Source organism: Anguilla anguilla, chromosome 1 (genome assembly GCF_013347855.1).
Source record: "Anguilla anguilla isolate fAngAng1 chromosome 1, fAngAng1.pri, whole genome shotgun sequence".
Taxonomy (NCBI): Eukaryota; Metazoa; Chordata; class Actinopteri; order Anguilliformes; family Anguillidae; genus Anguilla; species Anguilla anguilla.
In genome coordinates, this window is record NC_049201.1 from 75,168,909 (window position 1) to 75,194,654 (window position 25,746).

Here is a 25,746-nt window from a genome sequence, read left to right on the forward strand (position 1 = left end):
TAACCACCTGTATTCAGAAGCAGATGCCCCTGATTATTTATTCCGCAAAAGACTGAAAAGCTTGCTTTAATCTTTCAGCAAAATTGTTTTCTCATCGCCAACGTTTCTGAGCTTCATGTCTGGGTTTTCATTTGGATTTATCTGCTCTCGCCTGGCTTCAGCGATATCATTTTGCAGAAACCCTATATTAGTCCATTCGCAAGATATTTCATTCCATGAATATCACCCTTTTAAGCGACTGGAGCACCGTCAGTATGCGGAAAAGAGTTAATTTTTTCTGCCTAGTGTCCGCCGGGAAATGCCTGAAAACGGTTTCAATAGCTTCATGTTGTTTAATACTGCTTTTGGGTATGGTGGTGTCATTTTTTCAATTTCAGTATGAGAATTTAAACTGTCTGGTTGCACCTCGCTCATGTAGCCTACATCAACTGATTGCGTCCAATCACGCCGGAGTAATCACGCTAACTTTAAATTACCCACCAGCTGAAAACAGCAATTCGTTTATTAGTTCGTTTTCTCTGTGATTCTCAACTACCCTACGGCGCTGTCGTCTGGTTGAAATGGTTAATGCGATGAATGTGTGTAATTTGTGTAATGTATGGAGCTTGGTTCTGATCAGCCTCGCTGGTCGAACTGAGGGTTATGAGTCAATGCTGGCCTCGGTCAAAAACAGCAAGAGAACGTCATCATACCAGTCTGAAGTACTGGGCGCCTCAGATTTGGGTCAAAGAGACACCAAATCTACCCCAGCGGCCAAGCCTGGACGCATGGATTTGTCTGATTTCCAGACCCGTTTTCCGGTGCCGCGGGTCATCGAGCGGTTGCAGGGACTCGTACCTGCTGTCCTGCCGCGAGCTGAAAATACGATGACCAGCACCCTGGCTCAGTCACCCCAAGCGGAGACCGCTGCCCTCGTGGACGTGTCGGTCAACTGCTCGAGCACCGGGTTCACCGTGCGGGTCAAGAGGAACTTCTTCGGCTTCGCCGTCACGCCCTCGGAGTTGACCATCGGAAGGACGTGCAAGAGCAATGGGGTTGACGAATCCTCCGACGACTTGCTGTTCACCTATCCGCTAACGTCTTGCGATAACAGGCAAGAGGTAAATATGTTAACCAGGGGAGTCTGTCATACTCAAGCAGTTCAGTTGAGTTCAGTCATTGTTTGACTCCATTTTTTTGCAGTTGAGTGAACTTTCTTGTCGATTGCTGAAGAAACGAGAATTTAGTTTGAGTGCTCAGGAGAGGGGGCCGATAGGGGACAGGTTACCTAATAACCACAGTGAGGGGAAGTAGAATCTTATGCCCGTTTCTGGGTTCAGTTTCTGTGTGACTTCCTTCCAGTACTTTATCATTGGGGGACATTGCCAAATAGCCTGATGATAAATGTGATGTGTGCTGTGTGTATGGTTTGGTACTGGATGTGCTTTGGTTTTGGATTGGTGCTCATGGTGAAAATGACCGCATTTGTGTTTCCAGTAGTTGTGATCAGTGTGCGTTTGGAGAACTGCTTCCCATTTAGTTATTGGAGGAGCTATAGTGTTATCAATTTTTTTTTATCATGTCTGTATAATTTGGATGGTGTTTTTTCCCCCTGAAATGAGCAATCTCATATACTGCCTCAGTTAATGGGGCCAGTTGAAGTGGGATGTTGTTTATGGTTTATTTTATTGTTGAGGAAGGGAGTTGAACTGTAAATATTAAGTTTTCTGGGCCAGTATCATCATGCTTTTAAGGTGTGGAACTGGAATGATGGCAATTGATGTACCTAAGTGGTTCCTCTATTTCCCTGATTCAGAGAAAAGTGTTTTTTTAACGTTGAAATCAGGGTTGTGAAGGTGTTCGGATCACTGATGGGTAATTTGTTGAAGTCTGTTTGTTTTTTCTTTTTTTTTTCTTTTTTCCAATATCCAACCAGGGGTTCTTTTTGGGTCTGTGTTAAGTTCGTTTGAAAGAACGTGATTAAATGGTGGTGCACGGAGACCATCCAGTTTGTGTGCTTTTTGGAGGGCGGGACGTTTTATACTGGGTTAAAACTCCCCCCCCCCCCAGCCCCCCAGTGGGGAATGGAAGCACATAACTCGAGCACTGCATCCCTTCTTTCCCCTCCCTGTGATCTCTGCACCTGTAACTGCCCTATCTGCCCTGCCCTGCCCTGCCCTCCCCTGCCTTCCCCCTGCAGAAACTGCCCGGTCACACACTGTATAAGTACGCCCTGCACTTTGTGCCTGAGCCGACGCACCTGCCGGTCCGGTGGGCCCGCTGTCTCACCGTGGACATTGAGTGCCGCGTAAAGAGGTTAGCCGCCCCGGATTTTGTTTATTCCCCCGTCCCCCCTCCCCCTCCCCACCCCCGCTGGAAAACGTGCATCTCTCTCTTTCATGGATGATGCCGTCCTATCTGCAGCGTCCACCAGGTGCACCTGCTCGCGGTGCGTCCTACCTGGGCGACGCCCGCACGCAAGATGCTGCAGGCCCAAATGCCGGGGTATGGAATCCAGACGATGAATGGTAAGGGGGAATGTTTTTAAAAAAATTTTAAATTTTTTTATTTTTTTTAAAGACTGTGGATTTATTATTCTAGTCATTTCTGAAATGCTTTTTGGACCCGTGAGCGAGAGCATTATAGAGGAGAGCGTTGACATTATTTGAAATTAATTTGTCTTCGGACATCATATTGGATTAATTTACAGCAGAGGCAACCAACCTTGTTTTCGGAGACCTACAGTCCTGTAGGTTTTCACTCCAACCCTAACAAAGCATATCTCATTCAACAGCTAGGGATCTTGTTCAGCGGCTAAGAGTCAAGGGCGCCAAATTAGGGTTAAAATGAAAACCTACTGGATGGTAGATCGCCAGTAACGAGGTTGGTTACCACTGATTTACAACGAAATAATTTCACGTGAGTGCGCGATTAGATGAGCAGCACGTTTCGTAGCGAAATTCCTGTGGATCTGCCGGAGCATTTTTCTGTCCACACTGGCGTCTGAGGAGCTGAAGCAACGCGGTTGTGCGTTTGACCCAGGCGTAAAAATGGCAGACTGAAGGTGGCAGTACGTGCCCATACTGTCCCGTTGGTGTGTTACCCGCCACTTTGGCGTTTGTGCATGCGTCTGTGCATGCGTCTGTGTGTGTGTGTGTGTGCGTCTGTGTGTGTGTGTTTCAGAGGGGTGGACCAGCCCCAGCCCCTCCAGCGTCTTCCTCCTGGGGCAGAGGGTGCACTTCCAGGTGTTCGCTGTCTCCCTGCCGGCTGGCGGGAGGCTGTACGTCGATCGCTGCCACGCCTCCACGGCGCCGAACCCCGACGCCTCTGTCAAGCACCCCGTCATCGAGAACTACGGGTACGTCTTGGTGTACCGTGTGCGCGCGGACGTCTCAGTGTACCGCGTGCGCGCGGACGTCTCGGTGTACCGTGTGCGTGGACGTCTCAGTGTACCGTGTGCGCGCGGACGTCTCAGTGTACTGTGTGCGCGCGGACGTCTCAGTGTACTGTGTGCGCGCGGACGTCTCAGTGTACCGCGTGCGCGCGGACGTCTCAGTGTACTGTGTGCGCGCGGACGTCTCGGTGTACCGTGTGCGCGCGGACGTCTCAGTGTACCGTGTGCGCGCGGACGTCTCAGTGTACCGTGTGCGCGCGGACGTCTCAGTGTACCGTGTGCGCGCGGACGTTTCAGTGTACCGCGTGCGCGCGGACGTCTCAGTGTACCGTGTGCGCGCGGACGTCTCGGTGTACCGTGTGCGCGCGGACGTCTCGGTGTACCGTGTGCGGACGTCTCAGTGTACCGTGTGCGCGCGGACGTCTCGGTGTACCGTGTGCGCGCGGACGTCTCGGTGTACCGTGTGCGCGCGGACGTCTCGGTGTACCGTGTGCGGACGTCTCAGTGTACCGTGTGCGCGCGGACGTCTCAGTGTACCGTGTGCGCGCGGACGTCTCAGTGTACCGTGTGCGCGCGGACGTCTCGGTGTACCGTGTGTGCGCGCGGACGTCTCGGTGTACCGTGTGCGCGCGGACGTCTCGGTGTACCGTGCGCGCGGACGTCTCAGTGTACCGTGTGCTCGCGGACGTCTCGGTGTACCGTGTGCTCGCGGACGTCTCGGTGTACCGTGTGCTCGCGGACGTCTCGGTGTACCGTGTGCTCGCGGACGTCTCGGTGTACCGCGTGCGCGCGGACGTCTCGGTGTACCGTGCGCGCGGACGTCTCAGTGTACCGTGTGCTCGCGGACGTCTCGGTGTACCGTGCGCGCGGACGTCTCAGTGTACCGTGCGCGCGGACGTCTCAGTGTACCGTGTGCGCGCGGACGTCTCAGTGTACCGTGTGCGCGGACGTCTCAGTGTACCGTGTGCGCGGACGTCTCAGTGTACCGTGTGCGCGCGTGCATTACACTGCGTTTATCCGGCAGTCGCTTTCATCCGAAGCGACGTACAGTGAGCGCATACCGAAGGTTCATTGGAGCAGCTACGCGTCCCCGGGTCCGATAAGGTACAATACCCATTTTGTAACAGTTATTCATAGCCATGAACACATTAAGTCCAGTTCACACAGTGAACATTACTCTGACCTAACCTATGCTAAGTCAAACTAGGAGGCATGACAAGCTATAACTTCGAGATAATAATACGAATTGCAAGATAATGATACGAATTGCATTATACGTGCTGGATGGAGGTACATGTAACATCAGTGACATAGGAGGTACGTGCATAGCATGATAGAGGGGAATTTAAGTGACAGAAATGATCCCAGATTGTGCTTTGTGTCTGTATCTCTCTCTCTCTCTCTCTCCTCATATATAAATTACTGAACAGTCTTGGTTTTCCAAAATGCATGGTTCGCACTCGGAAGAATGACGTGTACGCTCCTGTGTGTTGTGTACTGGTGGTTCATACAGGTGCATGGTGCACAGCAAAAGAGAAGGCAGTAGCTCGGGATTTTGCCAGAGGACGGACAGGACCATAAATTTCGTGCTGGAGGCTTTCCAGTTTGACGATAATTCTACGGCCCAGGTTAGCCACGCCCCCCTCCTGCGGAGTCTAGAATAGACCAGGAAGGCTTTTATTCTTCACCAGGTAGTGGACATTTGACTTTGGCTTCACTTCCTGTGTTGACCTGAAAAGAAACAACTAACACACACATGTCCAGTGTTAATTCAACTCAAACAGAGTTTAAGTCCTATAGGAACCACGTGTACACTATTCATTTACTTGTGAATGTTTTACTGTGAATACATACTGTGCATACATACATGCGTGCAGTGTATATAACTACAGTCTATCCATGTTGCACTTTTCATGTGCAGACATGGTCGGTCTAAATGCATTCTATGTAACATAATTTATTTCAGAGGATAACCTTTGGCAAATGCGAAATAAAAAGAAAACGGATATAAAATAAAAAAACTGTTGATCTTAATCTCCCATTATGTTGCTCTATGTAAGCTCTTGGCCACAGTTTTTTTGTCCTGTGATATTTATTTCATTCATCTCTTATGTAACCAGGATCATGTCAGAGAAATAAAATCTATTGCCAGAGGTGGAATGCTCATTGCAAATGGTGACAAAAAATATAAGCTTGTAAGCTTTAGTTCGGTTTCACATGCAGCTGTGCCAGGAGTGAAAATGGCCTGTTTTGAATCCTCTCTTTTTTTTTTTGCGTGATAGGTGTTCCTGCACTGCCATCTCTTTGTGGCGGTGGGGGGTCCCACGTCTACTGCCAAGTCCTGCACCTACAGCAGGAAGGAAAGAAGGTACAGCACAGATTCTATATGCTCACCAGATACTCCCCTCTTGTGTCCCTTCTATCCTGTCTTGTTGGTAGCAGGGGCAGGCAGTGCATTAGTACAGTGCAGAATTTCACTTGGACATACCCCTTTACAAATATTCATGAAATGTATCAAATTTAAATGTTTTGTCCTCATTGGTACGGAGACCACTTGTAATGTGAAGGACATTCGTATATCTGGTGTGATTATACAATCTATGCTCGAGGCAAAGCAGTGTTCAGAAGCTATGATGTCATAACGCTTGTCGTGTTAATACAGGTCTGGCCGGTCTATAGAATCTGTGGTTTGGCAGGTCAGAGGGGATGGTAGGGGTCTGTGGTTTGGGACTTCAAAAGGGGATGGTAGGGGTCTGGTTTGGGAGGTCAGAAGGGGATGGTGCAGGTCTGGTTTGGGAGGTCAGATGGGGATGGTGCGGGTCTGGTTTTGGAGGTCCAAGGGGATAGTAGGGGTCTGTGGTTTGGGACTTCAGAAGGGGATGGTTGGGGTCTGTGGTTTGGGACTTCAGAAGGGGATGGTTGGGGTCTGTGGTTTGGGACTTCAGAAGGGGATGGTTGGGGTCTGTGGTTTGGGACTTCAGAAGGGGATGGTTGGGGTTCTGTGGTTAGGGACTTCAGAGGGGGATGGTGTGGGGAGCAGAATCTCTGCTCAGACGCACCGTGTTTGCGCTCCGGCCCCGACAGCCTTGCGCTCTTCCCGCAGGTGGAAGGAGATCTCCGGGCGAGACTCCGAGTGTGACTGCTGCGACTCCCAGTGCCGGCTTTCGGGAGGGGGGCGGCCGCTACACGAAGGCAGGCTTCTCCATCACATTACAGCCATTTAGCAGACGCTCTTATCCAGAGCGACATACACAGCTTTTACAGAGCATTTACGTCCATTTATACAGCTCCATATATAATGCAGTCTGGTGAGGGGGCGGAATTGGTGGGGGAGGGGCACGGGATCAACATTTTGGAAGGAAGTGATGGGGGCGGAGGAGGAGACTGGGGAGGCGGTGGTCATTAAAAATATTGTTCAGGCCCAAACCCAAACTAAAATTTAGTAATTTGTCACTAAAACGGATTAATACCCTCCACACTGCCCAACCCTTCTCATTATCGCTGCAGTTCCCCTGCCGGTCTGAGGTCAGTGTTGCCGTGGAGATGAGTCCTGATTCCTTGCTCTGTTCTGTCTAGGCTACCAGAGCAGTGGACCCCTGGTATTTGCTCCTGTGGGCCCAGAAACCAAAAGAAGCACACCCCCGACACACCACAAACAGGGGGAGGCCGTCTTGCCCAAGAGCAGACTGGAGGAGGAGGAAGAGGAGGTAGAGGAGGAGGAAGAAGATCGTGGGGCAGTGTTTCAGGACTTTGAGGAAGAAGAGTGGCCAGGGGAATATGAGTATGCCTATGTGTACGAGGAGGACCGTTACCGAGGGGACGGGAGCCACACCCCCTCCACTAAGAAGGCCTTGCAGTCTGGGGAGGGGGTGGAGCTTGGTGGGGAGAACATGGGATCCACATTTCAGAAGGAAGTGATGGGGATGAGGGAGGAGATTGGGGAAAAGGCAGAAGCGGCAGTTGTTGAGGAGGTGGAGGGGGCAGTTGTTGGGGAGGCGGAGGGGCCTATCTCTAGGGAGGAGGAGGGGGCAGTTGTTGGGGAGAAGGAGAAAGGGCTGATATTTGGAGAGGAAAAGGGGCCAGTGGTTGGGGAGAAGGAGAAGGAGGGGCCAGTGGTTAGGGAGGAGGAGCTTGATGGGGAGATGGTACAAAAATTTAAGGCAGGGATGGGGATGGGGGAGAAGCCCGAGGAGGGGGAGTGGCCAGAGTTTGATGAGAAGATTGGGGGAGGGCCAGTGTTTGGGGAGGAGGAGGAGCTTAGTGGTGAGGAGGTGCCATCATTGAAGGCAGTGATGGGGGAGGAGAATGTAGAGGGGCAGTGGCCAGTGTTTGGGAATGGGGATTGGCCAATGTTTAATGAGAAGATTGGGGAGTGGCCAATGTTTGAGAAGATTGGGGAGGGGCCAGTGGTTGGGGAGAAGGAGTTTAGTGGGGAAGTGGTACCAACATTTAAGGCACTGATGGGAATGAGAGAGAAGACTGGGGACGGGGAGTGGCCTGACTTTGGGGAGGAGACTTGGGAGGGGGAGTGGCCAATGCTTAGGGAGGAGGAGACTCATAGGGAGGTGGGACCAGAATTTAAGGCAGTGATTGGGATGGAAGAGGAGATGGGGAAGGGAGTGGCAAAAATGTTTGGGGAGGGGGAAAAGTCATTGGTGAAAGAACAGTCAAAGTTTATGGTGGGAAAGGATGGTGGGGTTGGGGAGGGGCCAACATTTGGGAAGGAGGTGGAGCCAGTGGAACACTATGGGCTCTCCTCTGGGATTGGTGATGCTAAATTCCTGAGTGGGGGTGATTGGCTGGCCAGTAGACCCTGGCATGACTGACAGTCTGAATGAATCTGCTTGGCCAGGCAGAGGCTCACTGGAAGAGAACGTCAGCATTTGATGGAACGTCATCTATTCTATTGATGCTATCGGACGAATAAAAATCTGAAAATCCTCTTGGCCGCAGGTGACATTGTTTTATCTTTGTTTTCTCACCTAACACTGGTTTCCCAAACCATCATTCGCACCATATTCATACTTAACACGTTTTAATACCAAACTTCATCTTAAATGCGTGATTTTTTTCCCCATTGAGATGGGTGTGTATCAGTGTAATTGTGCAGTAGAGTGTATATACAATTTATATATACAGTTCCATGGAAATTTGACCTTAGTTATTTATTATGAAACCTCTTTCACCGAAGCAATATTGAAACAAACTTATAGTGTTACTTTTTTTAAAAGTGAAAAAATTGAGTTATCCAAAAACAAAAACTAAGCTAAACATGAGCTCCTGAACTCAATTCTAACCCTGAAGGATCTTGAATTCCCATAATTCCTGCAGTAAAATTTTTTAAAATTAATGTGTAGTTGGTGACTACATATCCCATTATCCACTTGTCTTTGGTGAAACTATTTTCTAATACCTTTTTTAAGATGGCGATATTGATAATTTAATTGTCAATATGGAGGAATAAGATTTAATCCAACTAACTACAGTAAACATGTATGAAAATAATAGTTAACAGTAACTTTATATGTGGTTTTTAAGAACCCCTGGATTTTGGTGAAAGTTGAAATTACTTAATTATATATTTTTTCATAATTGTATGAAAGTTGGCTGTGGTCTTCAAGATTACACTGTAGTTTACACAAAATAATTTGAAAAAAAAAAACACATTTTTAACGCATTTTTAATATATATGGTAGGTTTTGGAATCCCATAATTCCAAATGAGCAAAATGCTTTAAAGTAAATTAATTTAGGTGAAAATTAAATTACTTTTTATACTTTTTTGAAGAGAGGATTATTAATAATATATTTTATATTCTAAATTGCATATAAAAGAATTTGGGAACCCTATTTCCAGATTGCTGTGGTAAATTCGAAATTCATGCCAGCTCTAGCTGGCTATATGGTCTTCCAGAATCCTCTGTAATTCAGTGAAAACAATTTGAAATTGTGAAATATACTGGGAATAAGAAGGATTTTTGAATCCCATGATCTACAGTAAGCACCTTGTTATATGTCAGCCGTAGCTGCTTACTTGGTCTTCAAGAATCCACCAGGAGCAGTGGCGTAGGTTTCGTTTGAACATTGGGGGGGGGACATTAAGCGGCGGGTGTGGGGGTCTTCCCCCCCAGCAAATTTTAAGCGTCAAACACTTCATTTCCTGCATTCTGGTGAATTTTTATGCACAAATTTGTGCCTTTTCTGCATGAATTTATGGTGGAAATAAAATCCCCTGCTTCTTTCCTGTTTTTATTGGGGGAGGGGGACAAATGCACGTGTTCTAAATATTGAGGGGGACGTATCCCCTGCGTTCCCCCCGAAATCTACACCTATGACCAGGAGTTAGCAAGAGGAAACAAATTCTTTGTTCTGAATGCTCCAGTGATTTCATAGATACTATGAATCAGCCATGACATTCATGTCTTCAGAATGCATGTGGTTTTATCATATGGAAGGAAAGAAATCTTCATCTCCAACTGTAAGCATGCTTTTGGTACATGAAAACATGGAAGGTAGCATTCCCTTAAAACAAACTTCCCCCATGACAGATCTTGTGGTCTCATTTAAAGTTTTTTAATGCAAAGTAAGTGGTGGCAGGATGTTTCAGGAGTCTTACAAGAAGTGGGGAAAAGTTTTCAGGAGCTATACAGGAAGCAGGAAGTGGTGGCAGCATGACACAGTGGTTAGTCAGCGTCATGCAGTATCACGTGTCACGCAGTGTCATGCTTTGTCATGTTGAATACTGGGCTAGTCACCTGGCTTTTCCTGTCAAGTTATTTATATTAAGCACAAGGAAGACACCCTTAATGTTTTTTGATTGAACATGACTTGAGAAGATTCAAATTGTAAAGCGGTTTACAAAAGTGTGCTCCTCATCAGACCTCCAAAAGAAAACGGACTGTTGACTGTGCTGACAGGGAGTCAGCAAGTGTGATAGGGAGACAGTGCTCAGCTTCTAAACATCTGATTGGATCAGCATTATGTGAACTTTAGGTTCTCTAAAATACAATGTGATCATGTTTCATATTTTTGGAACGCTGATGTCATGCTGAACAAGTTGGTGTCTCAGTTACAAAGGTTATCGCAGTGTGATATGCGTACAGAGGTGGCACAAGCAGGATTCATTGTGGCACTGTTTTGTCATGATTGTGTCTTTATTTGATGACTTGGGGGTTTTTCCTTCAATATAAGGAGAGAAATGGTTCAAAGGTTCGGGAAGGCTCCTCAGCAGTCTGCGCATATTAGTCATTTACGCGTATTGCCATTTCACCACACACAATTTGCACCATTTTATATTGTCATTATTACTGAACAATAAACTGGCATTCCTCTTTGACTCTGCACATAAATTCGCCATTTGGTGTAGCTATTTGGAGGTTTTTTTTTTTTTAACTTTACTAAATTAACTGTCTGTGCTTCTGGGGAAATTTGTGTCTGGCCCCACTGGATGAACATACAATCAAGAATATTGAATAATAATATATGTACAAAATTCCTGACAGTAGCCTACATCCGTTCATGTACATAACAATGTATGACAATCCACACTGCACACTTTAATAATGACTATGAAAGTAGTCGGTTAGAGGTGTGACCTGTTGTGCAGAGGGAGCTCAAGGAGCTTTAAGTAACTGAGGTTGAGCAAAGTTCAGATGACACATGGCAGTTACACTTACTGTACTATAAAACCAAAATGCGATAAGTGACTGACTCACAACAGCAATATTGCATTTATTTAGCAGATGCTCTCATCCAGAGTGGCAATGTGGGAGAACCAAGAGTACTTTCCCCTGATTAACATGAGTAATATTGCCGGGCCTGCCTAGGCCAGCGAATAAGCACACCACAGTACCAAACCAAAAGTACAAATTCTGAGTAAATATGGACCACATTCATAACACACCCTGAAACTTAAAACCATAAAATATAATCACAAACCATAAAAATACCATTACCTTAGTTGATAAGGAAGGCTGGAGATTTCAGGGGTGGGCATGGGAGTGGAACCTAGACACAGACTGATGAGGCAGGATGTCTTTAGATTGTGTTGGAATGTAGCTGATGATTCTGCTTTCCCAACCACTCTGGGAAGTTTGTTCAGCGATTCTGCTTTCCCGATCACTTTGGGAAGTTTGTTCAATGATTCTGCTTTCCCGATCACTTTGGGAAGTTTGTTCAATGATTCTGCTTTTCTGACCACTTTGGTGAGTTTGATCCACCACTGAGGGGACCAGTAGAGACAGGAAGTTGGAGTGCGAGAAGAGAGCACACAGGAAGGGGAGACCTGGCCCTCTCGAAGTTGCAGAAGAGTGTGTGTAGGGTTTCACTCATAACCGCAAAAGAGGTTAAATGAATCTGGCTCACAGACCCAGAGGCTGTTAGTTAAATAACTAACTGTAAACGTTGTCTGTCAGATTGACTATGGACACAGTTTGGTGAAAATAATGGTTAAAATAACTGACTAGCTGACTGACATGGATTTAATCATGCATTTGACAGAAATGTTTTCTGTTTTTGTGAAGTGTCTTTATACTTTTTATTTAAAAAATCAGCATATGAATAAAGCTAAATTGAAATAAGAAGGGTAGATTTTTAAAATTTGGCCTAGATTGGGCACTAACTTTAAAATGACTACTGTTCACACTAGGCTTAATACTTTCAGACCAGGCCAGATTTCTGTGTCCAGTATAACAACAACCAAAAAAAACCACCAAAAACATTTTTTAAAGCCAACTTCCAAATTTTATGCAGTTTCTATCAGGCAAGTTAGAGAAAATTCAGTTTCAATATTAAAAAGGCACATAAATTCACGTTAAAGTAGTTAGTATGAATGATGTCCATTTGGATAAATTGAACACACAGAACAGTGGACTATTTGTATTGTCTAATAAGCAAAGTAAAACTGCAAAGATTTGAACTGCATAAACTGTTCATATTTAACAGCAACATTATTCATGGACATTAAGTGCAGTTTAAAAAAAAGCATTTGCTCTTTTAAAATGTGTATCTTTACAAATTGGCAATAAATACAGTTTAAAAAATATTCCAAAATATCTGTCAATTTCAAGAAACTATTACATATAAATTTTAGATAGCAATACAAAAACATCAGTTGGTGACTGGAAACGTTAACGATACAAAACTGCATATAAGACATTTTTGCAGTACCACAAGTTAAAATCCAAGATGGAATCCTAAAAGGAACCTGCCTTTGAGAGGTATAACAAAATGTGCCGACAGCATTAGAATCGGTTTATTAATGCACATTAAAGCGTAAATGTTACCCACAAATTCTCTCGCATATGTTTTCAATATACAAGTATGCAAAAAAATAATAATTATAAAATAAAATAATGAGGTGTGCAACAAATAGCTTTTCTGTTTTGTCAGCAAGCTCCTGGCTTGGAGATAAAACACACAATCAACAGTATGCCCACTTTAATCTAATACCTATCCACTCGGTTCAGTGTGAATAACTCTTACCAGAGTTTGTAAGACGGACCAGCCAGTGTAAACGGAACAATCATAAAGCACTAAAATGCAAGTTAACTTGTTCGTTTTAACTCTTTAAGGTGTAACATCATAAATATGAGATTACAATGAGCCTCATTCACCGACCGTTCATAAGAAGGATACTCTTCTTGAAACCCAGTTACACAGTGTTCATGTAGATTCTGACATTCACCAATGTTTGGGGTGTGACACCAAAATGACTGGCAAAACATTTTTTGTGCAGTGTTTTGCGCAGCGATGGGTTGAAACAGCTAGTTTCTCCGATGCAGTTTACTGCCGGTCGATTTAATTAGCGGTATTAATGTGACGAGAAGCGCTTTGTCGTTTGAATGCATAACACGCAATTCCTTGTGTCCACTCACACCAGCATTTTTTTTTTTTGCCTCAAATTTGACATCAAACCATTTTTTTCTACTTCATCAGTTGTGCGACCTTCTCCGGATACAGCGTTCACTGAATAGCATCCCATGCATCTTTTTTTTTTGTTTGTTATTTTATATCCACTACTGACGCTACTAAATATGACAAGTCGTTTGCTGTTCACTTCCTGCAGCAGTACCTCCACTTCAGAACTACTGAAGTTTTTCTTACGTTTGGAGTCCGGTGCTCCACCGTCTTTAGATTTTCGTTTGGGCATTCTTGACTTCTCTCTTAACTTTTCTTTTCAATTCCTGTGTGCGATTTCTGTGTGCACACGGCCCTGCAGTCTCATGCCCTTTTATGGGGATTGGCGGGGCGTCATGAATCTGACGTAGACTTTTCTTAGGACCTTTCTCAAGAACAAATTTGAGAAAGATATTGGTGAATGAGGCTCAATGTTCTTAACTGAACATTCTAATGCTGATGTAACAAGCAGTACTGGTAACTGAAATCAATGGAGTTATAGAACACTTCCATGGAATGTTGAAGAAAAAAAACCACTGCCAAAAACCTCTTCAAAGGGTTAACGTTCAGCATTTCAATAAAGTACAGTTGCTCCGTTCTTTGGTTTCCATTCCTGTTCACTGCTTTGGGGAGTCGTTTTCAGGGAGGTATTTTCTTCCCTAGTGGCTGTACTATCGGGTCCACGGAAACAGCGGCTCTTCTTCAAGAACAGGATGATTCCCAGAATTCCCAGGACTGTTAAAATGGCCACAGACAGGAGAGCATACAGAGCCGACCTTGACTCATCACGCAGGACAATGGCAGCTTCTGAAAGAAAAAACGGGCCATAGGTCATTCAGTCTCATTAACACTGCACATCCAATGCTGCTCACTGTCTCCTAACAACCACAATATTATACTGCCCACTGTCTCCTAGCAGCCACAATATTATACTGACCACTGTCTCCTAGCAGCCACAATATTATACTGACTACTGTCTCCTAGCAGCCACAATATTATACTGTACTCCCTCCCCAGGTGTATTTTTACCTGCCAGCAGGCTGAACTCCCTCCTGATCTCCTGGTGCAGGTCCTTGTTCCACAGGAGGAAGGTGAGGGTGGAGTTGGCCCCCCTCTCCTGGGTCAGGGAGCTGGACACCACGTAGAGCCCCTGTGTGTCCGTCAGGAGCTGCGTCTGCGTTCCGTTAGAGAGCTCCGCCCCCGTGGCGTCCAGCCAGCGCACCTTTGGGGCGGGGTACCCCCGTGATGTCAGCTTCAGCTCTACGCTTTGGGGGGACGTGCTCACCTGCAGGTGGGGCTCCGTGTAGAATGCTGAGAAAGGAGAGAAAAACAGCTGAGTTACCGCCTCGCTACGAAACCACACCCACTACACACCATGTTTGACACCCCCGGACAGGAGTCTATTAAATACCTGCAATTTTCACAGGGAAGGATTTCTTCTGGCTGCCGGTCAGTGTGCTGATGGCGCATGTGTACTCCCCCGCGTCCTCAGGAGTGGTACGATCCAGCCGGAGGGAGGCGTTTCCCCGCTCCAGCTCCGAATGGTACAGGCTGGTACGGTTGGCATAGCGACGGCTCTGCAGGTCCAGCTGGTCACGGCTGTGGTAGAAGCTGTGGACCACCTCCAGGTGCCGTTGCCAGGTGATGACGCTGCTGCCCAGGTCAAAGGCCCCATTCACAGGGAAGGTGCAGCTCAGGACCGTGCTGTGCCCATGAATGACCACTAGAGGCGCACTGGGCACCTTTATCTCAAATTCACCTGAAGGGGGAAGAGGTCACACTTTAATAATCACATTAATGTTTTAACTATAAGCATTCTTTATTTGTATCTTACATCATAGACACCTGTTATTGTGTACAGGTTCTGTGTGTGCTGTGCTCTTGCCAACGTCTCACTGGTTAAAGGTCAAATATATCAAATAAAAAATGTATTTGCTTTATTTTAAAATATATATTTATTTTACCAGGATTTCATCAACAATAATTGCTCATTGACCATACTTTAATGGCTTTGCAAATAACATAAAATGTCTGTTTCATATCAATAAAAAATTGAAAACGATTTGAGCGTGGGAATAGCGCTCTACAAATGAAATGTGTAACTATGATTAAAAGGGCCTTCACAATATCGGCAAGAAAAGCAGTGCAGAGATAAGATAATCTCAAAGCAAGTGCTCTTGTCAAAGGGTCCTATTTCTAGTGGCGGGTTGTGAAGCACTACATTTCATATTTCAGACTTATGAAAGGAGGAGTAATATGTTTGGAATGTGACTATTTCCTATTTCTTATGAATTCGACTCACCGTTGCAGAATGAGTGGAGTTCGAAAAACAGGCAAAGGAAGGATATGACTGTTCTCCTTAGGTTCCAGCTCATAGCAGTGTTTCAGTTATCAGAAGTGCCGGTCCAGAAGTGATGCCTCAATCCCGCTGTTGAAAAATCAAGTTTCACAAAGTTAAAGCCACTTTGATTTTCTAATTGGCACAATTCTTCAGCCATGAGTTAAAACTAGGCCATGGGTGGAAGAAACGCATGGCAGCATTTTAACTTTCTGGCCCCAAGAACAATTTAGCCAAAAAGGAACGTTTAAATGTTTTTTTTTTTTTTTACTTTTTAATTAGACAAACTATTAAAAAATTATTGGTACTGACGGTAAGTTTTTTAAAAAGTAAAAATATACAATTAAGCCTGTATATTTCGTTTTGAAATAAGCTACACCATGCCATTTCGCTACTTCGGTGAGCCTAAAACAGACAAGCAGCTCATTTGATCGAATTACAGTGAAATCACTCATACCAAGGTTTTAACAGGTAATGTTACGCGTACAGATACTATTCTTGATATAATCAAATTCATACATACATTATGTTGTATAAGAACAAATCGCACGTGGCACAGATTGACTAGGCGCACTATTTTATTTAAACGGTTCTGTAAAAAATATGTTTAAATAAATCATAACCTGAGCTATATCTGTAAACAGTAATGTTACATTTACATTACAATCACAGACACTAAGGTCTCGAAACGTCTGTAGTATTTTATTTAACGCCGTCACTTGTACATATTTAAAGTGAACAGAAACTTACTGTACCGGTTTCTGAAATTCCTCCTTCTCTGAGTGTTACGACCATAGACCGTATAAAAATAGGTTACGACGCAGCTTCCAGTCTCAGTGTAGTTTCTCCAATGTCGTTTGCTCACTGAACAGGGAAGACGTTAATTTCTAAATTTATATCAGAGGGCGTTTTCAACGGCTTACGTTCGAAACTCTGGGAGCAACCAATACGTCCATGCTAGTATCGTGTGGACGAGCCTAACTCAGTTTGTTTCCATGACTCACATAATAGAACAATACATTCCTGTTTTTCATGGCGCAATATTTTCGTAGTTACGTAGCCCATAAACAATTCCCGAGGTGTGATTTCACTTGCTTGCTCACTCTTTCGCCCTCTCTCTCTCACACACACTGCACACTTATAAAAAAAACACAAGCCACGAGTTCTAAGGCATTTCATTTATTCATAGCATTTGTGAACAAAGGAATAATAAACTGTACATTATTGGCATATCATCATTATTTAATCAATATTATTATTATTTTTTTTGTTTGTTTGTTTGTTTTTTTGCATTTCCAAGGTAGAATTTTCAGACAGTGGTTGAGAGTTTGTTTCCATTTCCCTGATTACCTGAGCAAGGACATCTGTGCCACAGTTAGAAGAGAAAAGCAAAGCAGAAATTAGATTTTCGGGTTTAATCATTTCAAGAGAAGGTGAGCCCAGAGCAGACACTTATAAAGCAGACCTGCTCTACCTGCGCTGTTCTGTTTGGGGGTGAATCTGCGGTTAGCCCGGCTACCTTACACCTGTCCTGGGACCAAACTGACAACTGAACTTCTTTTCCAAGCCGAGACTCTCTCTTTAGCTGCTGTTTTTTTTTTTTTTTTTAAACCCACAAATCCGCAGGCCCTGCCTGGTCAGGATTGATTCACGTCTGTCTAACCAAATGTACACAGAAGTGTGCATACCTGGTTTCAGTCAGGTACACGGGGGAGGGGGGATTCACCTGAAGCTGGGCTCCTCGATACCCATAGTTCCTAAACTTACACAAAACAGGAGGGGGTGTGGCTAAAATACACCTCACATGAAGGGGGTGTGGCTATATATCAACAGCTCTCCTGTCCACCTTCGGTCCGCCCAAGTGTCCTGTGACCACGCCCTCTGAACTGAGCAACACTGTTGTCTATTTATTTGAAATTTACAAGAAGAAAACGATTATCAAAAAAAAAAATTACATAAAGGACACCGCATACATATAACCATATGTTACTTAGTACGAGAGAAGAAAACGGTATTTTACCAACAGGAAACAAAGGTAAATGAAATTTATGATCTGATTTTAAAAAAATACTTTTTCATGTTAAGTTTATGTCTGCCTGTAACACTAACCTCTTCAGGGAGCAAACCGTCTTTTAACGAGAGTCTGTGGGGAAAATGGGAGAGGGGGCACCTGTTCAGGGAGACGGGTTCGAGCCATGACATCAGGTGCACACAGAAAAAACCGTGGTGGTTTCGAATCAGACAGTGTAACAGGCCCTGTAGAGCAGGTGTGTATGTACTGCATGAGCTCTGAAGGGGAACAGAGTTTAAAAGCCATGCAGCCCCCCCCCCCCCCCCCCACTCCCCGCAGCAGTTAAGATGAACAGCAGTTCCAGCCCACATTTAACATAATACAGGTCTCAAAAATGGCTGTGCCATAATGCTATCTTAAGGAATATTAAAATAAAAAAAAATAAAAAACAACCATAAAAAACAAGGTGCGGCTCATTTACCGCACAAAGTGCTGTTGTAGCTTAGCTCTGTAAATATACTCTTTTCTTTGTAGTGAACGCAGGACTCCCCGGCCGGAATAGGCTACTCATTCCTACACAAAAACAGACCACTAAATTACAATGATGAAACCACACTAAAATAAGAAAAGAAAATACTCATATTTGTGTTTCCACATTGGATTGGATGGCTTATGTGATATACAGGAAACAATTAGTTTAATTGTGACGACAGTGATGATTTTGATGATTAACAGAACAACTAGATGAAAGAATAGTGCATATTTTAAGTGATATAGTGTCCAGTTTTTTATGAATACAAAGCAACAAGCACACCTGAACCATGTCTTGGTGGTCATCCTCCTCTTGCACCACTAGAGGGAAACCTTGTGTGCAACCGCCTCACCAAACTGCCAGTGAATTCAGCAAAACTCCTCAGAAACAAATGTTTTTTGTCCACCCTGTGCCAGGAGACATGGCATTCGGCAGCAGCCAGAGTAAAGTCTTTCTGGAATTCAGAAAAATGCTCAAAAAAGCTGTAACTTTATAAGAAATTAAAGACCAACACCTTTCTTGCATAAACACAAAGGCTGTTATAAGGCCACCAAGTCTTCTCAAGGCTTCAGTCTTTTTTTCCCAATGGTTCCATGTCTTTTCTTTCTTTTCTCTCCTCTCCCTCTCCATCTCCATCTCTCACTTTCTCTGACTTTCTTTTTTCCCCCTTCTCTTGACACCTGCACTTAATTCACCTCCCTCACAAATGGCCAATGAGAGACTATGTCCCACAGTCCTGATTGGTCAGTCGGTCCATTGATCAAGGCGGTGGAGATAAGGTCACTTGGTCTGTGCTTGCGGGCTGTGCGCCACCTGCTGGAGGAGAGAGGACAGAGAACTTTTCAGAGACCCACCCGGCAGCACAAACAGAAGAATTAAGCATCAGGGATTCTGAGTGTGAACCTATCTTAGAGTATATAATATGTGGAGACAGCGACCCATATAGAGACCTATGGGGAGCACAGCAGAACCAGGAAGTACAATTTTTCACTTAACAGACATTCTCAGTTGTGTCCTTGGTCACATGCCTAAATCACATGTACCACGAGGATAGTGGTAAATGGTAAATGGACTGCATTTATATAGCGCTTCTATCCAAAGCGCTTTACAATTGATGCCTCTCATTCCCCAGAGCAGTTAGGGATTAGGTGTCTTGCTCAAGGACACTTCGACATACCCAGGGCGGGGTTTGAACTGGCAACCCTTTAAAAAAAAATAATAATAAATAATAAAAAAAATAATAAGTGATTTTTCTTCCTAATATAATGCACAGAGTATCCATTATATTAGGAAGTATTTTATTTTTGCTGTCAAAAGTGAATGGAGCCCAACGGGGAAACTGGCTTTTTGAGCAAAAATTATAGATATCAGCAGGGGTCCAAAATGACATCTGGTGCTGAGGTTGAGAACCGGCAGCTGGCCTCTTGGTACCTACTAGAATGACCACAACAGAGGTCAAATGACCAGCTACAGAGGTCAAATGACCAGCTACAGAGGTCAAATGACCAGCTATAATCATATTTCCCCAGAAACTAAACTATATACTATGAACAGAACTATACTCCACTACACAGGTTTCTAAGCTTTGTTTACAAGAAAGCCTGCAATTTTGTTTTTTTAATGTTATGACTTTATTTCTCATCTTTGGTGTTTTTTTAAGTGCAATTACAGTAACACTATAACATGTATTCAGGTATATATGTGATTCTACTCAAATTAATAATCAGATAAAAAAATTTTTTTTTAAAAAGAACCATTGAGTGTAAGGCAAGATGTTTCACAACTTATAAACATCTATAAAAAATAAATACATAATTTTTGACCCGATTGCTTTTAAATCACTTGTGCACTGGTGCAATTTGTTCAGTAATGACAGTATAAGGGTTGTGATTTTTAGGGCTGACAATGCATTCTGTGGCAGGAAATTGTGAAGCACATGATTTTGTTCACCACATGTGAGTCAAAGGGCAGTATTTTTTAATATGTTTTTTTGGGCTTTTCCTTTATTTGATAGAACAGTGTAGAAAGACAGGAAGAATTAGGAGGAGAGAGAGGGAGAGACGTACGGCAAAGGTTGGCGGTCGGATTCGAGCAGCCGACGTCGCGGCTGGCATTGAGCGTGTGGTTAGCGCTCTACAGGCTGCGCCACTAGAGGCCCCGAAGGGCAGTATTTTTGACAGTCCTGCGGATGATTCACATCGATGCTGCGTGCCATCGCGCGCTGAAGGCCAGCGTGCGCTGAAAGGCGCTGTAATCACGCGTGGAGGCAAAGCGAGTTTGAGTTTTAGGGCGCTCACAACTTCAGTCTCCCGACATTTTCTGCTCTGCAAAGTCGCTCGGGTTTACGGCAGCGTTCATCTGGGAAGTGTGTGTGTGTGTGTGTGTGTGTGTGTGTGTGTGTGTGTGCAGTGTGTGTGTGTGTAGTGTGTGTGTGTGTGTGTGTGTGTGTGTGTGTGTAGTGTGTGTGTGTGTGTGTGTGTGTGTGTGTGTGTGTGTGTGTGTGTGTGTGTGTGTGTGTGTGTGCGGTGTGTGTAGTGTGTGTGTGTGTGCAGTGTGTGTGTGTGTGTGTGTGTGTGTGTGTGTGTGTGTGTGTGTGTGTGCAGTGTGTGTGTGTAGTGTGTGTGTGTGTGTGTGTGTGTGCGGTGTGTGTGTGTGTGTGTGTGCGGTGTGTGTGTGTAGTGTGTGTGTGTGTGTGTGTGTGTGTGTGTGCGGTGTGTGTAGTGTGTGTGTGTGTGCAGTGTGTGTGTGTGTGTGCGGTGTGTGTGTAGTGTGTGTGTGTGTGTGCGGTGTGTGTGTGTGTGTGTGTGTGTGCGGTGTGTGCGGTGTGTGTGTGTGTGTGTGTGTGCGGTGTGTGTGTGTGTGTGGCTCACAGTGCAGCGGTAACACTGCCCACTCCCTTCTCCAAACTCAGTACATTACAGCAGTTCAGGGGTGTCCGATATGTCAATCGCAGTCGAAGAGTCGACTGCAGAGGCATCAGTTAAAATTCTAATTCTTCCCGTTTTCATCCCACTTCCCTACAGCTTCTGCCTGACAGACAGGTACACTTGACTGACACTCGACAATTTGGTAAATGGTAAATGGACTGCATTTATATAGCGCTTTTATCCAAAGCGCTTTACAATTGATGCCTCTCATTCACCAGAGCAGTTAGGGGTTAGGTGTCTTGCTCAGGGACACTTCGACACGCCCAGAGCGGGGATTGAACTAGCAACCCTCCGACTGCCAGACAACCGCTCTTACCTCCTGAGCTATGTCGCCCCCCCATTTGGCCAATCTGCTGCTGTTGAGAGCTGTTGTAACATTAAGCATGCCCATTCATGCACTTATGTGCACTCCAAGTTTCATGGTATGGTCACGTAAATGTCCAATATTAAATGATAGTAACACGGTAACTTTGCCAATGCATTGTACATGGGGCAGACCAGTCATAGCGCTGACGCAATAAATCTGGTCCATTTTAGGCAGGGAATTTTTTTTTTACCACCGCAGAGACCTGGGTTCAGATATGATAGGCCCGCAGGTATAATGGTTTAAAATTTATTCCAATACAACAGTTTGACTTGATTTTGGAAATGGTTAAACTTAAACACATGGCGAGCTACTGGAAAATGGAGTTAAGCTAGTAACTCTGCCCATAGATATGTCGAACACTGCTTCACTAAAAATTTTTAAAAAGTTGGATAGTGATTTCACACAACGGGCTATTATTAAGTAGAGTGAAATTTAAAACATGAGACCCCCATGTGGTTGGAGGTTCGATCTTCTGAGCTGTGCTCCCGTCTCTGTCCGTCACCCTCTCTGCCCAATGCCGCAATAAAGCAAAACGCACAAACGGAGGACAGACTATCTGTCCTCCTTTGAAAAAAAGCGCTTGTTTTAAAAGAGTGAAATGGTTCTCCCCTGGTGTTCACAAACCTGGTTTGGTGTTGGATGATTCGGGGTTCTCCTTTGGTAGAGCTCCTGGCGTCTCCTCGGCGGGCGCGGCCACCCCGCCATTTTCGGTCGCCGTTTGGTCGGGAGGCGGGGCCTGGTCAGCGTGCTGCGCGGGCTTCTTGGCCACAGGGGGCGGGACCTTGGCGTTTTTGGCGGGACCGGTGACCCGCGCCAGCTCGGCCGCGAGATCCGCCTTCAGCCCCGCCTGCCCCTCGGGCGACGAGGGCGTCTCTATGACGACCTTTCGGGGGCTCTTGGCGAAGATGAAGCTGGCGGTGGAGGCGGGGGAGGGGGAGGAAGGGGAGGGGGAGGCAGGGGAGGGGCTGGGGGAGGGGGAGGAGGGGCTGGGGGAGGGGGAGGCGGAGCGAGGCGAGCGGGACCCCAGGCGGGACATGGCCGCCGTCTTCATGCGGATGGCCTCCTGGAGCCTCATGGAGGGGGCGGAGCCAGTGGCGGGAGGTGGGTAGTTGATGGTGGGGGGCGGAGCTGTTACAGGCAGGGTCTTGGGCTTCTCAGCAGCGCTCTGTCCATCCGCCTGGTTTTGGTTCTGGTTCTGGCCCTGGCCCGGTTTTTCCCCAGCGTCCCTGGGCTTGCTGTTCTGAACGGGGGCTCCAGTGGACTCGCCTGCTCGCATACGCACCATCTGCATCAGGGTGGACGTAGTCATGGGAACGCGGGCGTCCCGCTTCGGAGTAGGGCTGCTCTTTGGCTGTGGCTCTCTGCTCTGAGTCTCCTGATTGGTTGGGCCAGGTTCTGCAGGACAGGTGGGAGGGGTCTGCTCCTCCAAAGGCTGGGCCGGAGGAGGTGGGGGCACAGTGGGCACCGCTGGGAATGAAGTTTTGACTTCCTCTGGAGCGGGCGGGACTTCCTGAAGTACAGGTGGGGCTTCCTGTGCAGGGGGTGGGACTTCCTGTGGTACAGGTGGGGCTTCCTGTGGAGGTGGCAGGACTTCCTGTGGTACAGGAGGGGCTTCCTGTGGAGCGGGAAGGACTTCCTGTGGAACAGGTGGGGCTTCCTGTGGAGGTGGCAGGACTTCCAGTGTTACAGGAGGGGCTTCCTTTGGAGGGGGAAGGACTTCCTGTGGTACAGGCGGGGCTTCCTGTGGAGGGAGCAAGACTTCCTGTGGTACAGGTGGGGCTTCCTGCGTGGGTGGCACGACTTCCTGAAGTACAGGTGGAGCTTCCTCTGCAGGGGGCTGGACTTCCTGTGGTACAGGTGGAGCTTCCTGTAGAGGGAGCAGGACTTCCTGTGGTACAGTTGGGGCTTCCTGTGAAAGGGGCAGGACTTCCTGTGTTACAGGTGGGGCTTCATGTGGAGGGGGCAGGACTTCCAGTGTTACAGGTGGGGCTTCCTGTGGAGGGGGCAGGACTTCCTGTGGTACAGTTGGGGCTTCCTGTGGAGGGGGTAGGACTTCCTGTGGTACAGTTGGGGCTTCCTGTGAAAGGGGCAGGACTTCCTGTGTTACAGGTGGGGCTTCATGTGGAGGGGGCAGGACTTCCAGTGTTACAGGTGGGGCTTCTGGTGGAGGGGGCGGGGCTTCTTGTGGAGGGGGAGGGATTCCCAGTGGAGGGAGAGGGACTCCCTGGAGTACAGGCCGGGTTTCTGGTGGAAGGGGCGGGGCTTCTTGTGGAGGGGGTGGAATTCCCAGTGGAGGGGGAGGGACTCCCTGTAGTACAGATCGAGCATCTGGTGGAGGGGGCGGGGCTTCCTTTGGAGGGGGAGGGATTCCCTGTAGTAAAAGTGACATTTCTAGCGAATTGGTGCTACAGGGAGGAGGTCTTCCTGGCTCAGCCGATGCCTGGGTCACCTTTGCTGTGTTGTTGGGCATAATCGCCTTGACAGCAGTCACTATGGCAGCGGGTGGCGTGCCTTCCTGGGCAGCCGGTGGCATGGATTTTATGGTAACCAATGTGGGGGGCGCCGTTACCAGCGGCGTCGTTTTCACGGGGGGCACAAGCTGAACGTTGGCCGAGACGGGGGGGCTGCCCGCTCCCTCCTGCAAAGGGGGGGGCGGGAGGAAGTCGGTCTCGTCCGGCCCTTCAAACACGGCCGCCGGCAGGAGCTCCACCGCGGGCGGCGGGGGGAGGGGCCAGGCCGAATCCGATACCGAGGAGGGAGGCGTTTCCTTGGCTGGAGGGGGCGGGGGGTGATGGGCGGGGGGAGGAGAAGGAGGCGGGGTCTGCACATAGACCTGCGTCAGCGGGCTACCCTTCCTCACCGCCGCGGGACCGGCGTGTTTGAGCACCTCCGTTTTAACCAAGCCGGTCTTTTTCATGACCGGGGGCGGTTCTTTCCTCTGGCCCGCTGCCGAAGCTTCCCCTCCGGCCACCAGGGGGCACTGCGCCTGCCTCCGCTGCCTCTCCAGCCGGACCTTCTGCAGGGCCACGAAGAGGTTCCTCTGCACGCTCAGGGGGCCGCACAGCAGGTCGAAGCTCCGCTGGTCGTGGATCCAGGTCTCGGGGGGCGGGGGCGTGGGCGCCTTCACTTTAGGGTGCGCTGGAACGTCCGGGGGGGCGCCCCCAAAACCGAGGACGGCCGTCATGAGAGAAGAGGCCTTGGGCAGGGCGGGCGGAGCTCGCTGCTGGGTGGGGTTTCCAGAGTAGGGGGACAGCGTGGGCACGGGGCTCTGGCTGCAGTAGCCGCTGGAGGGGGACAGGGTCCTGTGGAACCCGTTACCCTGCATCTTGGGCAGGCTGGCCACCGTGGAGGAGGAGGAGGAGGAGGAGGAGACCTGCGATTGGTCGGCGGAGTAGGCCAGGCTCGGGGACGGGGCGGGGGCGTCCGGCACGTCCCGCGAGCGCCGCCTCTGCCTGTTGGGGTGCAGGGAGTTGGTGCGGCGGGGCGGGGCCGGCGGGTCCTTCTTCGTCTTCTTCACCGACAGGCTCCGCCCGAAATAGGCGTCGCTCCTGCGGCTGTCCCCGCCCACCTGGCTGACGGAGGTGATGTTGCTGGAGTAGCTGATGGAGCTGTGCAGGCTCACCTGGTCCGGGCTGGCCGGCTGCGCTCCGCCCGCAGGCCCCGCCCCCTGCTTCTTCCGCCGGCCACGCCCCCCGCCCGAGGAAATGGTGGAGGAGTCGGAGACGACGGTGTGGGAGGAGTCGGAGCCGGTCCAGGAGGCGCGGGAGAGGGCGGGGCTGGGCGCGGTCAGGCTGGTCTTGCTGAGCGTGCGCATGCTGCCCCGGCTCCGCCCCTTCCTGCTGATCTCGATCACGTCCACGTCGCCGGGCAGCACGGCGTTGGGGATGATCTTGGACATGTAGGTGGCCTGGGGGGAGATGTACATGACCGGGCTGGATGGGTAGGGGTCCGCCGGGCTGGTGGCGGGCGGGGGGGCGGCGGACAGGGTGGCGGACGCGGCCGTGGTCAAGCCCGGGACCGCCACGGATTTGACGCGGCGGCCCGGGGAGAGGCGGGGCCCGGCGGTGCGCGCCATGGCCAGGTCGTCGCGGTACACCGCCTGCAGGTGGCGCCGGAGCAGCTGCTGCTCCTCGGCGGACTCCAGCCCCTCCAGCGCCGCCAGGTGGATCCGCACGCCCTCCGGGGTGCCGCCGGGGTCCGGCAGCACGTCCACTTCCTCCTCCACGTCCTGCCCGTTCGGCAGCTGCCCCTCCGTGGGCGAGGTCTGCCAGCGCTCCTTGTCCAGCCCTGCAGGGGGGGGGG

At 48.0% G+C, this 25,746-nt stretch overlaps 3 protein-coding genes across 9 annotated transcripts in view; 1 reads left to right on the top strand and 2 right to left on the bottom strand.

The window, feature by feature from the left end:
* Positions 1-8,316, top strand: LOC118223304. Of its 2 annotated transcripts, XM_035409676.1 has the most exons (9): positions 1-1,100; positions 2,180-2,295; positions 2,404-2,507; positions 3,163-3,337; positions 4,887-5,001; positions 5,656-5,741; positions 6,477-6,565; positions 6,950-7,344; positions 7,393-8,316. In XM_035409676.1, the coding sequence occupies exons 1-9, from the start codon at positions 561-563 to the stop codon at positions 8,197-8,199; spliced, it is 2,427 nt and encodes an 808-aa protein (XP_035265567.1). In that variant the 5' UTR covers positions 1-560; the 3' UTR covers positions 8,200-8,316. The 2 variants fall into 2 exon arrangements, with proteins under 2 accessions (XP_035265567.1, XP_035265558.1); XM_035409667.1 differs by having other exon boundaries at positions 6,950-8,316.
* A 5,368-nt stretch (positions 8,317-13,684) lies between these two features.
* LOC118223622 (CD276 antigen-like) lies at positions 13,685-16,552 on the bottom strand. Of its 4 annotated transcripts, none has more exons than XM_035410397.1 (5): positions 16,358-16,552; positions 15,572-15,697; positions 14,681-15,028; positions 14,299-14,580; positions 13,685-14,073 (listed from the first exon to the last, which is right to left on the bottom strand). In XM_035410397.1, exons 2-5 carry the CDS (start codon positions 15,642-15,644, stop codon positions 13,844-13,846), a joined length of 933 nt encoding a protein of 310 aa, XP_035266288.1. In that variant the 5' UTR covers positions 15,645-15,697; positions 16,358-16,552; the 3' UTR covers positions 13,685-13,843. The 4 variants fall into 4 exon arrangements, with proteins under 4 accessions (XP_035266288.1, XP_035266278.1, XP_035266270.1 ...); XM_035410387.1 differs by having other exon boundaries at positions 13,685-14,076; positions 16,363-16,542; XM_035410379.1 differs by having other exon boundaries at positions 13,685-14,076; positions 16,358-16,542.
* Positions 16,553-16,770: 218 nt separating this feature from the next.
* Positions 16,771-25,746, bottom strand: part of LOC118210438 (uncharacterized protein KIAA1522-like) — a 54,750-nt gene continuing 45,774 nt past the window's right edge. For 2 of the 3 annotated variants that reach the window (XM_035386633.1, XM_035386652.1), the window contains 2 exons: positions 22,069-25,731; positions 16,771-18,966 (listed from right to left, as the gene is read on the bottom strand). In XM_035386633.1, coding sequence (XP_035242524.1) covers positions 18,911-18,966; positions 22,069-25,731 — 3,719 coding nt within the window. In that variant the 3' untranslated portion in view covers positions 16,771-18,910. The remainder of the gene's footprint in view (positions 18,967-22,068; positions 25,732-25,746) is intronic. The other variant, XM_035386642.1, reaches the window with a different exon arrangement.

Excerpts from the sequence above, each read along its gene's own strand:
- LOC118223622 (XM_035410387.1), bottom strand. The coding sequence starts at position 15,644 with ATGAGCTGGAACCTAAGGAGAACAGTCATATCCTTCCTTTGCCTGTTT. Across the intron at positions 15,029-15,571 it reads ACTCCACTCATTCTGCAACG|GTGAATTTGAGATAAAGGTG; the intron begins GTGAGTCGAATT and ends TTCCCCCTTCAG. Across the intron at positions 14,077-14,298 it reads GGAGTTCAGCCTGCTGGCAG|AAGCTGCCATTGTCCTGCGT; the intron begins GTAAAAATACAC and ends TTTTTCTTTCAG.
- LOC118223304 (XM_035409667.1), top strand. The coding sequence starts at position 561 with ATGGTTAATGCGATGAATGTGTGTAATTTGTGTAATGTATGGAGCTTG. Across the intron at positions 2,296-2,403 it reads ATTGAGTGCCGCGTAAAGAG|CGTCCACCAGGTGCACCTGC; the intron begins GTTAGCCGCCCC and ends TCCTATCTGCAG. Across the intron at positions 2,508-3,162 it reads TGGAATCCAGACGATGAATG|AGGGGTGGACCAGCCCCAGC; the intron begins GTAAGGGGGAAT and ends TGTGTGTTTCAG.